Source organism: Cucurbita moschata, unplaced genomic scaffold (assembly GCF_002738365.1).
Source record: "Cucurbita moschata cultivar Rifu unplaced genomic scaffold, Cmos_1.0 Cmo_Scf00005, whole genome shotgun sequence".
Classification (NCBI taxonomy): domain Eukaryota; kingdom Viridiplantae; phylum Streptophyta; class Magnoliopsida; order Cucurbitales; family Cucurbitaceae; genus Cucurbita; species Cucurbita moschata.
The window spans coordinates 6,660,626-6,677,586 of NW_019268521.1; the positions used below are offsets into that span (position 1 = coordinate 6,660,626).

The 16,961-nt window shown below is 37.9% G+C and overlaps 2 protein-coding genes and 1 long non-coding RNA gene across 4 annotated transcripts in view; 2 read left to right on the forward strand and 1 right to left on the reverse strand.

Moving 5' to 3' along the window:
- Positions 1-78: 78 nt before the first annotated feature.
- Positions 79-2,468, forward strand: LOC111443625. The gene is made up of 2 exons (XR_002710534.1): positions 79-1,561; positions 2,161-2,468. It is a non-coding gene; the product is annotated as an uncharacterized LOC111443625 (long non-coding RNA).
- An 852-nt stretch (positions 2,469-3,320) lies between these two features.
- On the forward strand, positions 3,321-12,520 carry LOC111443432 (prolyl endopeptidase-like). Its single transcript, XM_023081239.1, has 12 exons — positions 3,321-3,540; positions 3,742-3,961; positions 8,473-8,673; positions 8,784-8,854; positions 9,164-9,326; positions 10,061-10,654; positions 10,905-11,285; positions 11,377-11,452; positions 11,525-11,588; positions 11,661-11,796; positions 12,122-12,235; positions 12,355-12,520. The coding sequence occupies exons 1-12, from the start codon at positions 3,449-3,451 to the stop codon at positions 12,418-12,420; spliced, it is 2,178 nt and encodes a 725-aa protein (XP_022937007.1). The 5' UTR covers positions 3,321-3,448; the 3' UTR covers positions 12,421-12,520.
- Positions 12,521-12,800: 280 nt separating this feature from the next.
- LOC111443704 (putative tRNA pseudouridine synthase Pus10) overlaps positions 12,801-16,961 on the reverse strand; it is a 6,493-nt gene continuing 2,332 nt past the window's right edge. Inside the window, exons 4-17 of one of the 2 annotated variants that reach the window (XM_023081636.1) lie at positions 16,049-16,169; positions 15,750-15,870; positions 15,247-15,365; positions 14,793-14,864; positions 14,621-14,689; positions 14,459-14,539; positions 14,261-14,380; positions 14,104-14,178; positions 13,891-13,971; positions 13,675-13,748; positions 13,523-13,583; positions 13,277-13,332; positions 13,082-13,170; positions 12,801-13,007 (exon numbers count right to left, since the gene is read on the reverse strand). In XM_023081636.1, coding sequence (XP_022937404.1) covers positions 13,086-13,170; positions 13,277-13,332; positions 13,523-13,583; positions 13,675-13,748; positions 13,891-13,971; positions 14,104-14,178; positions 14,261-14,380; positions 14,459-14,539; positions 14,621-14,689; positions 14,793-14,864; positions 15,247-15,365; positions 15,750-15,870; positions 16,049-16,169 — 1,135 coding nt within the window. In that variant the 3' untranslated portion in view covers positions 12,801-13,007; positions 13,082-13,085. The remainder of the gene's footprint in view (positions 13,008-13,081; positions 13,171-13,276; positions 13,333-13,522; positions 13,584-13,674; positions 13,749-13,890; positions 13,972-14,103; positions 14,179-14,260; positions 14,381-14,458; positions 14,540-14,620; positions 14,690-14,792; positions 14,865-15,246; positions 15,366-15,749; positions 15,871-16,048; positions 16,170-16,961) is intronic. The other variant, XM_023081635.1, reaches the window with a different exon arrangement.

Consider the following 16,961-nt stretch of genomic DNA (forward strand, 5'->3'; position numbering starts at 1 on the left):
CGTTAAGGAATACTATTTTGTCTTTTGAGAAAATCCATAATGAAGCCTTTATAGTTTATTCTCAAATAGAACGATATCATATTATTATAAGAGGGTCTGGATTACTGACAAGAATTTGATTATGATTAGTTATCTTTTTTATTAATTTGGGTATAAAATTGGAGTAAAACTCATGAAATGTAGTCCTAAAAGGGCTTAAAAAAAAAAAAAAGAAAGAGAAAGGAAAACTGAAAGGATGGGGTTCTAAAAGTAGTATGTATTTGTTTTATTATTGAAATAAATAATGTCAACCACCGATATGAAAAAGGTTCCAATAGCCCCCAATGAAAACCTGATTCCATAAATAAGTAAATAAATAAATAACCTTATAGTGATACGGCATTGAGTTTGGTGTGAACTTAATAATTTGTCCTTTGACACATTGGTTTGAAAACCATTCATCAGGCGCCGAGTGATATGACCTACAAACATGCCATCCCCATCATTTCTCTTTCTTTTCCCTCTCCACTCTACCACAAAACTAAGATACATGAAATAGATGGAGGTTGATCTTTGTAATAAACCCAACTCATGGGTTCAAATTTTTATGATCTCAAACTACAGGAATCTTAACTTGAAGGCAACAATAATAAAACTGAATTACATTTTTAGGGTTTTGTGGTACACATTATTATATTAAACGGAACTAGTTGCTACTCTAGTTTGAGGTGGGCAATGGGCTTAATACTTTTAGTTGATCAATTGACACAGAGAGAGATCTGAGAAAAATGGAGAAAGAAAAGACAGATTGATGGGAGGAGGAGGAGGAGGAGAAGGGATTGGCAGAAAGTGACCAAAACAAAACCCTCATCATTATTTATTTGATCTTTCTGTATTTGCAATTTGCACCCCAAACCCACCAATCAATCCCTCTCTCTCTCTCATCCCTCATGCATCTCTGTCATATTAATTAATAACTCTTCTCTCTCTCTCTCTCTCTTTGATTACTTACTGTGTATTCACTTCTTTTCCATCTTAAATAGAACCCCATCTGCTGCCTCTGCCCTATAAACTTTCATATCCATTTTCTCTCATCCATTTGTGCTCTCTTTTGGGTGGTTCATGGGGTTTCCTTGGTTGGTTTCCCAGATCACTTAAATGTTGGATTCATATTCCAATCTTCAAGCGTGGAAGGCGAAATCTAGACGTGTTTTCATGTGGGTTTGTTGTTTTAGCAAAGGATTTCCCAACAGAGTTTATTGGCATTCTGTCCACCTCCCCGGTTTCAGTGTTTGATTCAATACTTCTGGTTCTGTTCTTTGTTTCCTTTGTAATATGGGGAGGTGGGCATACTGCCAACTGAGCTCTGTTGGATTCTCTTTGTAAAAGCCCTCATGATGCCTTTCTCTCTTTTCATCCTCTTCATTTTACTTTCTCTTTTCTTGTTTTGCAGAAATCTTTCTTCAAAGGTAGTAGTAACCCCATCATAGTTATTCGTTTATTATTCTCTTTTGCTCTCTGAAGGTCTCTCATCATTCTGTTTTTCCACAGCCCACTACCATCATGAAGGTTTCTTTCTCAGGTTTGATTTGATCGCTGTTTCCCCCTCCCCCCTCTATCTTCTTGTTATAAATCTGAATGACAGAGATGGGAATAGCGATTTAGGGTTTTTCTTTTCTGGATGGGAATGAAGAACCCTAATAAGTTTGGATCGATGCTTTACTAGGTTTGGAGAAACATTGGGTCGAATCCCAAATCTTAAAACTCTAGATTTCTGTCATGATTGAGTGGAAAAGTAGTGAAGAAAATGATATGATTGTTTCTTTTCAGCTCTCGTTTGCAGCTAATGGGGCCGAAATGGCGAAGGTATTTGAGTTATGAGATGAAAATCGATAAAGGAATATGTATTTGATTGATTTAAGTATGAACAACAGTAAATTAGTGAAGATTTTTTCAGATTATGTTCATGGCCTTCATGCATGCTTTGTCTGTCCCCCATTTTTGAATTCACTCTCAATGTAGCTTTAATTATTATGATCATTATGTTTGGTTATAATCGCTTGGCCCTTTTTCCCCCTAAAAAATCATCTTGATTTTACCCAATTTCCCAAGCCTTGAAAACTACGACGCACCCCTCATCATTGTCCACTGACAAAAGAGTTTAAGCTTTTTCTATGCCAGCCGAAGATGCTTCCATTATTACCTTCTCCTGAGGCGGCGCGTGCGTTTCTCGGTCGGCCATTCACGGCGGCGCTTTCAGGCTACGTGCTTGTTTCGTCCCCCGCCGTCGGCTGCCAGCAGGAAATGGTTTCGCAGATGGTGTTTATTTTAGGTCTGTTTGGTATTGGAATTAGAGCCTATGAAGATCTGATACGATCTTCTTCAAGCTTTGGAGCGAGCTAGCTAGGGTTTCGCCTTATAATTTTCTGCAGACGGACAGTCGTAGGGAATAATTCTCTCTCCAATTTATTAAAAATCATTCTGTTAATATTTTATTTGTGAAAAAATAATTTATTCGTTATAATACTTTTTTATAATCTTTATTTTAAGAATCAAAAAGGATTTCCAAATATATGATTTAATCTAAATACTTCATTATTCATAAAGTAAATGAAATTTAATTTTTTAAAATAAAAAATGGTATTGAGTGGGCCTTTTGACTTGAATTTGAAGTTAGTAGTGATTAAAAAAGCAAAAACTTTTTAGTGGTTTGTTAACCCATTATAAACTTAATTAAAAAGGGACTTCTAACTTTGTTAATTAGCTTAATCAATTACTTTAGCAGCTACGATGGTAGTTCTCTTACGAACCTATGGGTTGTTATTTTAAAAAATTAAAATAACAAATTTAAGTGAAAATAAAATTAACCGAGAAATGGCTGGACCCCAAGGCTAAACATAACTCAGCCATACCCCAAGGCGGTTCCATTTACTTCATTTAGAACTCATTCAATCTCACATCTCTTAGGGGTCGTTTTTCACAGGTGATAGGTGTAATGAATCATTCACCTAGTGTTCTAGAATAAATTTTCAAATTTTACAATGAAATAGGTGTAATGAATCATTCCCCTAGTGTTCTAGAATAAATTTTCAAATTTTACAATGAAAATAACATCTAAATACTTCAAGGACTTTTTTTTGTGGGGTTTGGTACCTAACAATAACATATGCTACATTTATTTATTTCCTTGAAAGAAGAAAGTTGTAAGAAATGAGGATACACTTCAAAAGTGAGGATTTGTATGTAATGGCCGAAAAGGACGTGGGAGGCGAGAAGGGGAAACTCCAATTTTGTTATGAGTGAAGTAAATGAGAGCGCTTCGACATAAATATGTCCCGCTATCCTTCTCCCCTCTCTTCGCGCCTCGCCTCCAATTTCTTCTCTCTGCCATTTCCTTTTCTCTCGCTCTCTGCGTCCATTCTTTTCAATTCAACCTTCTTCCTCCTTCTTCAACCCCTCTCGCCGTAGGATGGTCGGTCCATTGCTCTACCCTACCGCTCGCAGAGATGACTCTGTTGTGGAGGATTATCACGGCCTCCAGATCGCCGACCCTTACCGATGGTAACCGCTCTCCAATTTCCGCTTCATTTTCAATAGTTGATTTGTTCTGAATGTTTCTACTCTGGTCTTGTGTGGAGTCTTCGCTGTTTTGCCGCTGTTCTTTGAACGACGGATCTTATCAATTTCTCGATCTGTTTTTCTGCCTTTGAACATGCTCCTCGGTTTTTTGAGAAGTCTAATTGCATTGAGGCTTGTTCCCAGGCTTGAAGATCCTGACGCTGAGGAAGTGAAGGAGTTCGTACAGGAACAGGTGAAATTGACGGAATCGGTGCTTCTGAAGTGTGATACTAGAGAAAAGCTCCGCGCGAAGATCACTGAACTCTTTGATCATCCGCGATATGAACCGCCGTTTAAGCGAGGGAATAAGTACTTCTACAATCACAATACTGGCCTTCAGGCGCAGAGTGTTCTTTATGTTCAGGTTTGTGGACGTCGCATTCAGTTTCGTCTTTTTGCTGTCCGCTCTTTAGCTGACTTGTGAATGTTTGATTAATCCACCACACCTCAATGGGGGTGAGAGTTCTCTTATTTATAATTATTTTCAGAATACAGAAATATGGTAAATTACAAATATTATGGAAATAGTAATAAAAGGAAAGAATAATAAATGAATGCAATATATTTGCCTTTAATAAGAGGGCAAATATGGTAACCCGTAATGTAAGGCAAATATCTAGATATTTGCCTTATAGTGACGGTCAACTATCCTTAACACCCCCCCGCAAGCTGAGCGTCGGATTTGAACGAACGTAAAGCTTGGATCTGAAAAATTCAAAGAGAGGTCGAGAAATACTCTTTGTGAAGATGTCAGCAACTTGGAGATGAGAGGGTACATATTGTGTGCGAAGTTTGCCAGCGATAACAAGTTCTCGAAGGAAATGATAATCTAGTTCAACATGTTTGGCCCGCTTGTGAGAAACGGGATTAGAGCTCAAAAAAATAGCACTTTTGTTGTCACATAAGAGTAAGGGCTGCTTTGAAATAGGGACCTTGAGGTCATGCAAAAGATGCGTAACCCAAAGAAGTTCAGCAGCGGTTGTGGCAAGAGCACGATACTCAGATTCACAGCTGGAGCGTGAGACAGTAGGTTGCTTTTTGGCACTCCAAGAAACCAGATTGTTACCAAGATAAATAGAATAGCCGGATGTAGAACGACGAGTATCGGGACAACCAGCCCAGTCAGCATCCGAATAAGCGACTAGCGTACTAGGAACATTGGATGGACGAAAGGTAAGACCAAAGTGGAGTGTTCCTTTGACATAGCGAAGAATACGTTTGACAGCAAGAAAGTGATCTGCAGTAGGGGCATGCAAGAATTGACTGACAGAATTGACAGCATAGGCAATATCTGGACGCGTAATAGTCAAGTACTGAAGGGCGCCAACAAGAGATCTGTAGAGAGTAGGATCAGAGAAAGGAGAACCATCAGCAGTCAAGTGTTGAGAAACAACCATGGGAGTGTGAACTGGTTTGCTATCGAGCAACTGAGCACGAGTAAGAATATCTCGAGCATATTTTAACTGACTAATAAAGAGACCATCAGGAGTGGGTGAAGCTTCAAGACCAAGAAAGTAACTGAGAGAACCCAAATCTTTGGTAGCAAACTCAGAATGAAGCTTGCGAGTAAAGCTGTCAATAAGAGATGAGTTGTTGCCGGTAACAATAATGTCATCAACATAAAGAAGCAAATAGATAATGTTAGATTGATGATGAAAGACAAAAAGGGACGTGTCAGCGCGACTGCAAGAAAACCCAAGTGTGAGAAGAAATGAGCTAAAACGCTGAAACCAAGCACGAGGAGCTTGCTTTAAACCATAGAGGGCTTTCTTTAATAGACAAACATGAGTGGGAAATCGAGGATCAATATACCCAGGAGGTTGTTCCATATGAACACGTTCAATAAGAGTTCCATTGAGAAAAGCATTCTTGACATCAAGTTGTCGAAGAGGCCATTTATTTGTGACTGCAATAGAAAGCACAACACGGACAGTGGTAGCTTTGACAACCGGACTGAAAGTGTCAGTGTAGTCAAGACCAGGAACCTGAGTATAACCTTTGGCAACAAGACGAGCCTTGAAACGCTCGACAGATCCATCAGGCAAATATTTAATACGAAACACCCATTTAGAGCCCACGATGTTGGTGTTAGCAGGGCGAGGAACCAAAGTCCAAGTATCATTTTGTTGTAATGCTTGAATTTCTTCATCCATGGCAGCCACCCAAGCAGGATTCTTAGCCGCAGATTTGAATCCTTTTGGCTCAGTGGATGCAAGAAGAGCAGAAAGAAGTCCAGATGAGCCCAAAATACCAAGATTTGCTGGATGACGAGTCTTGAATATACCAGCTTTGGCTCGTGTGATCATAGGATGAGTGCCCAAAGAAGAGAAATCAACAGGAGGTTCAATAGAGGTCGAATTAGAAGTCGAAGGTGGCAAAGTGGAACCTGCAAGAGAAGTATCAACCTGCACAGACTCATCTACAAGGTCAGAACAAATATCACACGGGGATGAACTGGATCGAGGAGTTTGCGGTGATGAAGTGGTAGGGGGGGATGAATCAATATGATGAAAATGTGGTTCTAAGAAATTTGAAATAGGAATAGAGGAAAGAGGTTGGGTCTGGGAGCTAGGGATAGCAGGAAAGTGGGTTTCATCAAATTGAGCATGACAGGTGATATATAGCTTAGTGGTGGTCGGATCAAGACAGCGAAACCCTTTATGAGCAGGACTATAACCCAAAAAAATACAAGGAATGCTGCGGGGAGAAAGCTTGTTAGGCATATAATCACGCAAATAAGGATAAACACGACAACCAAAGGGATGAAAATTGTCATAATGTGGAGTGTAGCCATAAAGGAGTTCAAAGGGTGACTTACCTCCAAGAAGTGGAGTAGGCAACCGGTTGATAATATAAGCTGCAGTGCTGAAGGCGTCAACCCAAAAACGAGAAGAAAGATGAGAGTGAAAGAGAAGGGCCAAGCCAGTCTCAGTCACATGACGATGTTTTCTCTCAGCACGACCATTTTGAGCAGGTGTATATGGACAAGAGAGTTGATGGTGGATGCCAGAATTACGTAAATGAGTTTTGAAACAAGTATTAGTAAATTCGGTACCACCATCACTTTGAAATACCTTGATACGAGAAGAATATTGATTTTCCACAAATTTTTGAAATTGAAGAAAAATATCAAAAAAATCAGATTTAAATTTTAAAGGGTAAAACCAAGTGAATCGAGAATAATCATCAATAAAAATAACATAATAAAGGAAACCCGAATTTGATTTGACGGGAGAAGGACCCCAAAGATCACAATGAATAAGATCTAACACATGAGACGACCTACGTTCATTGCGGGAATAAGGCAATCGATGACTTTTTGCAAGCTGACAGGTATTACATAATGATGGAGAAGGCAATAAAGACGTAAGAGAAAGATGACCTTTTCTATTTAAAAAAGAAATAACAGAATGATTCACATGACCTAGACGAGCATGCCATAAATCATATGAAGCACGTAAAGATTTGTTTCTAAGGGCTGAAATAAAAGCAGAGTTGCCGCGCTCCAGCACATATAGCCCTCCATCTCTTTTACCGGTTGCCACCACCCTTCCTGTTTGACGATTCTGGATAGTAATAAGATTATTAGTAAATGTAACGGAGAGAGGAAAATCAGACGTTAATTTACTTATGGAAAGAAGATTTTTAGTGAGGTGAGGGACAACCAAGACATCTAACAAGTGAATATTTGGAACAGGTGAAAGAGTACCGGTGTGGGTAATGGGTAGGGAAGCACCGTTTCCTACAATCACAGAGTCCTTACCCGTGTAATTTTTAGACTGATCCAAAATAGATGGGTCGGCAGTCATATGGGCCGAAGCTCCAGTGTCCAGAAACCAATCAGCAGTATCGGGTCCAGCAATAGAACATGACGTGTTAAAGGCTTCAGCAAGGTGAGCATGAGAAGAATCAGGTCGAACATACCGTTGGTTGCAGCGGTCAGCATAATGGCCCTCTTTGCGGCATATTTGGCAGTGAGGTGGTCGACGACCTTGACTTGAGTGGGTTCGTCCTCGATTAGAAGAGTTATTTTTGTGAGAATAAGAACGACCTCGCTGGTTGGTAAAGGAAGCAGGGTGGCTTCCATGGGTGCGACCACGATTAGTGACTGTGAATGCTGTAGGAGTGGAGTTAGAGGACTCAAGGGAGAGCTGAAACAACTCAAAACTTTCAGCTTTAGAGACTAAATCTGCAAAACAGGGGATAGAGGTAAGAGCCATCTGAGCAGTAGAAAAAGCTGAAAATTCGGTGCCGAGTCCACGAAGGAACCAGTGCACTTTATCAATGTCCTTGACCGGTCTGCCAATGGCATGAAGTTGGTCACAAATTTTTTTGAAGGCACGGGCATACTCAGCAACAGGTTTGGTGCCACGTTTCATCAACTGCAAGTCATCCTTGAGTCTCAGTTCACGAGCTTTCGACTGATGGCTGAACGTAGTTTCCAACGCAAGCCAAACATCACGTGCAGTAGGGAGACCAACGACAACAGCCATGGCTTCCTCAGTGAGAGAGGAGAGCAGGAGACAGAGAAGTCGTTGATCGGCTGCTCTCCATGCCAAATATTTGGGGTTGAGTGTTGAAGAGGTTTCTGGTTCAAAGCGAGGTGGTGGAACCCTGGTTCCATCGACATAGCCCAGCATGTCTTGACTCTCAAGAAGAGGGAGAAGTTGGCTTTTCCAAAGAAGATAATTGGAGGAAGAAAGTTTGATGGTGATCATATGGATTAGAGTATTGAAAGGAAGAAGATGATAAGAAGATTCGGAAGCCATAGAGAAGAAAGGATCAGGGTTGTTAAACCGAAAGGGCTCTGATACCATGTGAATGTTTGCGTGCATTGTGTATCTTCTTTTTCTTTCCTTCCGATTCTACATCCAGGATAGTTTGGATGGAGAACCTGAGGTTTTGCTGGATCCTAATGCGCTAAGCGAAGACGGAACAGTCTCGTTGAGTAATCTTTCCGTCAGCAAGGATGCAAAATACTTGGCGTATGGGCTTAGTTCAAGCGGCAGTGATTGGGTGACAATTAAGGTCATGCGAATCGCTGATAAGAACACTGAACCGGATACATTGTCATGGGTGAGTAATTGAAGTATGTTTTTATTTTCTTTTCCCATTGTTTACTGGAACGGCAAAATGAAGAAAGTTTCGATGTAATGACCTGATATATGTGATCTCTGATCTTTCAGGTAAAGTTTTCTAGTATTAGTTGGACAGTTGACGGCAAAGGTTTTTTCTACAGCCGCTATCCTGCTCCCAAGTGAGTGTCATGAAAAGTGCTACTTAGGCCCCTGGCATGATTGTCCAATCAACGAACTTATGTTTGATTGAAAGTATTATGCAATGGATTGTTGTCAAATTTTATGGAACATGGACATATTGAGAATAGAATGTAGGAAATTAGCACGACTGCTGATTTAGATTGAATGGAGACACTGACATTTTTATCAACTAGTTCAGAAGCTAGGCAGTTTAGTCTGCAGGATTGATTTAAACTTTTTTCCCTTTTCTTTTATTTTTTATTACTGATAATGAATTATATATTTTGGTTTTCTTCTTGGCACTGTAGAGAAGTAGGAAGTTTAGATGCTGGTACTGAGACGAATGCAAATCTTTATCATGAATTATACTACCATTTCTTGGGAAGTGATCAATCTGATGATGTTTTATGTTGGAGAGATCAAGACCATCCTAAATACCTCTTTTCAGCCACTGTTACTGATGATGGAAAGGTATTAGTCCCCTGATTCATGGATTTGGAGTTTTCTTATGATTGGTCTCTGATTTTTGCCACTTGCCGGCTACATTGTGTTCTTGGAGCTCTTATTACTGTTATAACCAAGTTATTAATTATTGGTTTCACGTCCTCTGTGTTGCTGCTTAAATTATGGCCTAGCTGTTCATGTCAACCACTTCCCATTCTTACTCGGCATTTATGAAATAAATACAAGTGTTTCTTTCATTGTTTCCCTGAATCGTGAATAACTTAAGTTGTCCTCCTGTTATAGGCCTTAACAGGAAAATATTTGAGATGGTTGTAAGTTGTATACAATATAAGTGGTCACTCTGTGGTATGAGGTTGTTTTATTTCATTTTTTCTCAAAGAAACATCTCTCTACCATCCTCACGGAGTTAAATTTAAAAGATCAATGTGAATGTATAAACACAACTCTTTTGCCTCTTAGCTATGTTAGAGGTTAAAGTTCTTATTATTATTATTATTTTTTTTTGTCATTGTTATGCACGATTTATCCTATAGATGATTGTTTTAAACTCTACAGCATTGACATATATGCCATTACCCATGTGAGCATAAGTTTACCATTGCTCCTATTCAAATCTCCCGTCAAGTGTCTTTTAGCATGCAAGCATGTGTAGAATAAAAATATTTCCTTATATATTTCAGTTTTGATTGATTGTTATCCAGTTGCGTTTACATCTTTACTATCACTATTTTATTTTCCAGTATGTCCTTATGGAAATTGAGGAGGGCTGTGATCCAGTCAACAAATTTTACTATTGTAACATATCGGCACTTCCTAATGGACTTGAAGGCTTCAGGGAGAAAAATGAGCTGCTTCCTTTTACAAGGCTTATTGATGACTTTGATGCTCAGTATCATGCCATTGCAAACGATGACACATTGTTCACCTTTATAACAAATAAAAATGCTCCAAAATATAAACTTGTGAGAGTGGATCTGAATGATCCTTCAGTTTGGACAGAATTACTTCCAGAATCTGAAAAGGACGTGCTAGAATCTGCTTGTGCTGTTAATGGCGATCAGATGATAGTGAGCTACTTGAGTGATGTTAAATATGTTCTGCAGATAAGGGACTTGAAGTCAGGTTCCTTGTTGCATCAGCTACCCATTGATATTGGCTCAGTTGATGGAATTTCTGCTAGGCGTGAAGATAGTCTAATTTTCATTGGGTTTACTAGCTTTCTTACACCTGGAATTATTTATCAATATAATTTGGAGTCTGGGACTCCAGATATGAAGATATTCCGTGAAATTGTTGTTCCTGGATTTGACCGTTCAGAATTCCATGTTGACCAGGTAAGAGTAATTTATATGTTGAAAACTTATGCCGATTGACAACAGCGATAACTAAGCGACTGACCATTTATTTCTTTGGTCAATTTAGCCCATTTATTGCACTATTATATGAGGATCCCAGAAATTCCTTTGTTTGCATTTTTCAGATGGGACTACAGGGTTTGACTCTTTCTCTGTCAACACCAAGAAATATGCATTTCCTACGGATAATTTTCTCTTCCAGACCTTTTATTGTTCTTCTTTTGTATAGGTTTTTGTGCGTAGCAAGGATGGAACAAAAATACCAATGTTCATTGTGGCCCGAAAGAATATTGTGTTGGATGGATCACACCCTTGCTTGCTATATGGGTATGGTGGATTTAACATTAACCTGACACCATATTTTAGTGTGAGTCGTACAGTACTTGCAAGGCATTTAGGTGCTGTTTTTTGCATAGCTAACATTCGTGGTGGTGGAGAATATGGGGAGGAATGGCACAAAGCAGGTTCTCTTGCAAAGAAGCAGAATTGCTTTGACGACTTCATTTCTTCTGCTGAATATCTTATTTCTGCTGGTTATACCCAGCCCAGTAAATTGTGCATTGAAGGTGGAAGCAACGGCGGGCTTCTCGTTGGAGCTTGCATCAATCAGGTGTGAAACCTTTTCTAAGTCTTATTTTACACATACATATCTAATATCGAACCAAGTCTTCAATGAGGTACTGAATGCCTTTCTGTGGCAGAGACCCGACCTTTTTGGTTGTGCATTGGCTCATGTTGGTGTTATGGACATGCTGCGATTCCATAAGTTTACGATAGGTTGGTTCGTGCCATACAGCAACATTGATTTTTATTCGTGAGTTGCGTGTTTAATCAAGTAATTGTCCTTAGGTCATGCCTGGACTTCTGATTATGGTTGTTCGGACAACGAGGAAGAGTTCAAGTGGCTCATCAAGTGAGTGAAGTTTTTATTCTCTGCGTAACACATCTTGGTTGCGTTTTGTTATAATCCTGTTACTGTTTCCAGGTATTCCCCGCTCCACAATGTCAAGAGGCCTTGGGAACAGCATCCTGATCGACTTCTGCAGTACCCATCAACCATGCTACTAACCGCCGATCACGATGACCGTGTTGTGCCATTGCATTCATTGAAGTTATTGGCGGTCAGTACTTTTCTATCATGCGGAGATTTCGCTTTGTTTACTTCACATTCATATTTCTCAACCGTATTTTTCTGGGTTCATCTTTGCCTCAAAACCGTTTTTGAAATTTTGGTCGGTTTTTTTTTACCCCTCTTTACTTCATTTTTGCTTAAATTGGACATCGTATGATGGTTTCGCTGAAACTTAACATATTATGTATAAATTCTAGTACCTCGGTTTTGCTTAAATTGACCATCATAGGGCGATTAGACTTAATCTTCACCATGTTAGGTATAAACTGTTTTTGAAACTTTACATATTTCTTTCTTATTATCGGTATTTTCAGACAATGCAATATATTCTGTGCACGAGCTTGGAGAAAAGCCCCCAAACCAACCCTATAATTGGTCGCATCGAGTGCAAGGCGGGCCATGGAGCCGGCCGGCCTACTCAGAAAATGGTAATCTTCAAGTGTGTTTGATTGCACATAGTTTATTAACATTTTTGTTGAGTAAAATATTGACTACTTTATTTGCACATAATATCAAATAATTGGCATCAATTTTGTTAAATTTACAGATCGACGAAGCATCTGATCGTTACGCGTTCATGGCCAAGATGTTGGCAGCGACGTGGATCGATTAGATTTATATTAGATACAAATCAGAAGTGGCATTCGAGGATTCCGAGCCGTCTACATTTTCCCGTGCTGTAACCATTTACTCATCGCCTCGTTAACTTTTTTTAAAAATTTGAGTGGCAATATTTGTGGCTTCCGCCAAGTCAGAAAGAAACATAAAGAACTTCCGATATACGATTCTTTTTTTGGTGAGGCTCGGAAGAATTCTTTCATAATTTGAAATTTAGTTGATACATATGATTTCACATGTAAACTGATTCATTTTTTAGTTATAATTCGTTTGATTTACTTTTACTGTTTTCTTTAATGTTACTCCTACAAATTACTTGCATGAAAAAATTTTAAGAAAGAAAAGTGAATTATTCTCTAAAATAGAAGGGAGAAATCACAACTGGTCTAAAAAACAAAAAGAACTATGACCTTCCCCTAATGTGTCTGAATCAAACGGGCAAAGTTTAGATTCTTAAAAAGAAATCTATTTTAAATTATCAAAGCGAATAAATCTATTTAAAAAAAATTAAATTACCACTTAAGCACCGAATTCCGAGTGATGACACGAATACAATCTCGAATCATGCTCCCATTAATGAACCTGTAAATATTGTGACAAGTTGATCAAACGTGATCAGACAGGAGGCAGTACAATCCCGCAGGAAGACACCTAACCTTTTTATTCAGCGAGATGGCCGTCCATTTTTATATCCGTAACGTCAAGTTGAAGAATCTCTGCTCTGCAACTAAGAATAGATCCTATACTGTAATAAAAAAGGAACCCAGAATAGAAATCAAGACAAAATAGGACTCCAGTATGGATATCAGAGCAACTCCGTACGAAATTCAGAGAGTAAGCGTTCCTAATACCTGGGATGCGTGCGACCAAGATCCCCATGGACAAATTCTTTAATGTACGTTCCAGCCTATGTTACAAATAAAAAACTAACAGTTCAAAGGCCAATTATCTTAAGAGACAAAGTCTAATTATTCCCATCCTTTAGATTACATTTTTAAATAATTCCAATTGAAAGGCTCAGGAAATTAAGACATATATACCTAGAGCTATTTATCCATTACAAACCGCGGTCTTCATTCAATGTTAAAAATATATACCTGGGTACACAAATGCAGGAGATAATACTGAGAACTTTCAGCTACCTTCTCAATCCTCATCCTAAAAATAAGTGAGAGCACCGTTAGTGATCCTCGTTGAAAAGCATGAAGGGATTATTGCATATTACTGTACAATTAGAAAGAGCTCCAACCAGTGGATGATCTTTTCACGTTCTAATGGACTACGGCGATGAAGCACTCTTATTGGAGTTCTCTGCAAAATTTTCTGCACAAGAAAAAAAATTCATAAGCATATTTCGCCAAGAAAAGACAGCTCAAACAGGACCCAAGTTTTTGTATGCAACTAAAATGTTATGCATTAAAAATGAAAAATGAAACAAGAGCATCAAGCTTTCTGAACTCCTCACCAGGTCTTTGAGTGATGATATTGACAACAAATCATCATCCTCAAGTGGGCGAGACGTCCACACAAGTGCAGCATATTGCTTCTGCATGATTAACACAGTCACAAATACAGAATGCAGACTTCTTTATTCCACCATTAAGCACAAGCCTCGTTCCATTTAATTCAACAAAACTTGGAAATTGTAATCAACAAAAAGATTCTTCATAGAGAAAACCTGCTTCTCTGCTTCTCCTTCTTGCACGAAGGCCCAACCCTCGCTGCCTACAACTTTCAGATTTCTTACGCCAATCTGCAATAATAATGTGATTGGTATGCATTTTGCAGCTATTTTAATCAATTGAATAAGCAACACAACATGAACAGTATGTTACCAATTTATTTTTTGAGCCATTTATCTTCGACTCAATTTCATTTATAATCATCTCAGATGGGAGAAGACGGGCATTCTGTATCTCAACCAGGAAAGGTCTACCTGAACCCAACATCCGAACCTGACAAGAAAATTAAATTTTAATTAAACAGTAACTGACCTCCTGTTTGTCAATTAAATGAAATCAGATTTTCTGTACATCAAGATCCTCTCTACCAGCAGCATGGAACTTATAACTATCACCCCGACAGAGGGGAAGAATATTGTTGCCTAGAATCTCCTGCAGATACCCATGATCCTTTCAACTTTTTCTTGCCACATGAACAGTTGTACAATAGGTCACCAAAGAAACAATCACTACCTCGACAGATGCCTCTCCCATTCTCTCATCACCGATTACCCAGCGTGTTTGACTCACATTTCTTGAATACTACAATAAAAGTTCATAATCCAGGGAGCTATGAGTCAGTGAAATACACAACCAAGTCTTCCTGGGGGAAAAGATGAAAAGTGGAAAAGTAGAACTTAGTTACCTTAATGTATCTGCCAATCAAGTAGATTGAAGTCCTATAACAAATTAGAGCCAAATGGCATGGTTCATTGATCTAGATAGAATTGATTTGGGGCAGAGATTGCCACTATTAGTAACCAGTTAAAAAAGTAACAAAAATCTGTACGCGAAAGTAAACACCAAATTACTAAGCACACCATAGAATTATCTTTCGAGTCCCTTAAACCGAAATTAGAAAATGATAATAAGAAAAAGATTCACACCATACTTTTCTTCATCATGAACCTATAGTATATTAACTTCAAATCCTTGGGTCAAATCATACCGTATAAATCAAGTGAATCAAGTACACTTTCAATGAAATCAAACGGTAAAGGTTACATTTTTTTAATAACTAGAAGGACATAAATACCAAAGTTCATTTAGACAGTGACATCATCTTTTTTAATCATTTAAATACTATATAACAAACTAACCTTTTCTTGAGGAAATTCAAAGCACTTAGAAAGTTCAACTTCTTGTGAAGGATTGAAACAATTATCAGCGACAGAATTGGCACCAAACTTTGAAATATCCAAGGTTTCATCATTGCCAGCTGCAATAGAATCATCAATAGTTTCTGAGCTACGTAACAGCCGTCTAAGTTCACATGTCAGAGGTATGTGATTTAATACATGTAAACAAACAGAAATCAATTATCTACACTGGGTTCCTAAAGGTTAGGAATTGATCACGGCATCCCTATAGGATTTAGGAAATAGAAACGACAAGAAGACCCCTAAGAGAAAAGGAGAGGACATATGAAGTGGTATTGGTATGAATTTAATATTCATGTACCTCCAAACATAAAGATTATTTGAACTTTTCATCCAATAAACTTGAAGAGTGAGAAAATTTATGGCAGTAATAGATAACTTATTATTTCTCAATCTATATAAAATAGTGGTGACAATTTGATACAAAGGTTGAATTAACTTGCCAATTTTTCTCATCTTGCAGCCGTCCTGGTGTCTTTTGTTGGAACTATCATTGCTGTTTGAAGCTTTAGGATGACTATAAGTTAACCGAATGCGCAGACCACTTGAACTAGATTTGCAATCCTGCATAACTTCATCGATAAATATTAATCAATGAACTTTTCCCTTCAAACACCCAAATTATACAAGGAAAAAATTACTTAAAGAATGGTCCTCTTTAAGATGAAAGGTTCGTTTGCATCATTTTTCAAAAGATAACCCTTGTCTTCAGTCAACAATGTTGAGGTGCAACTGTACTCACCAGTAAAGTTTCAAGAGGCTTTGTTACACATATTTTTAATGCATCTTTCGCCGAAAGAGATATAGGAGGAGGCTTGCCCTGGAACCAGTGTTCAGACCCATATTTTCTTTTCAAATACAGCCTGCAATCCAGGGATGAAAACAATAACTACAAAATGAATTGACACGTTAAATGGACTATTGAAAGTCCAATATTAACAAGCCTTGGTAGCACAAACCAAAAAGAGGTTCCAAGAGGATCATTTTCTTCAGCCATGTCTCATTTTCTTCAACAGGTCATGTGTATTAGAACTTATATGATAAATATTTTATTTTTTCTGTTTTCAACATAATTTTCCCCCCCTCTGATCTAATACTTCTACTTTCTGTTTTTAGAAAAGCTACCAAGGGATCAGCCAAACTGAAGAGCTAAACAAAATATGTATAACATATCCAATTTTTTGTTTTTCAAAATCATTTGTTTGATAATGCTCTAAATTATAAACTTGTTTTCATTCTCTCTTCACAAAATTTATTTCATTAACTGGATTTCTATTTAGAATACAAAAGCGATGAACAAAAATAAATACCAAACCATTTGTTTGATAATGCTCTAAATTATAAACTTGTTTTCATTCTCTCTTCACAAAATTTATTTCATTAACTGGATTTCTATTTAGAATACAAAAGCGATAAACAAAAATAAATACCAAACAAGTTTGTTTGATAATGCTCTAAATTATAAACTTGTTTTCATTCTCTCTTCACAAAATTTATTTCATTAACTGGATTTCTATTTAGAATACAAAAGCGATGAACAAAAATAAATACCAAACCATTTGTTTGATAATGCTCTAAATTATAAACTTGTTTTCATTCTCTCTTCACAAAATTTATTTCATTAACTGGATTTCTATTTAGAATACAAAAGCGAT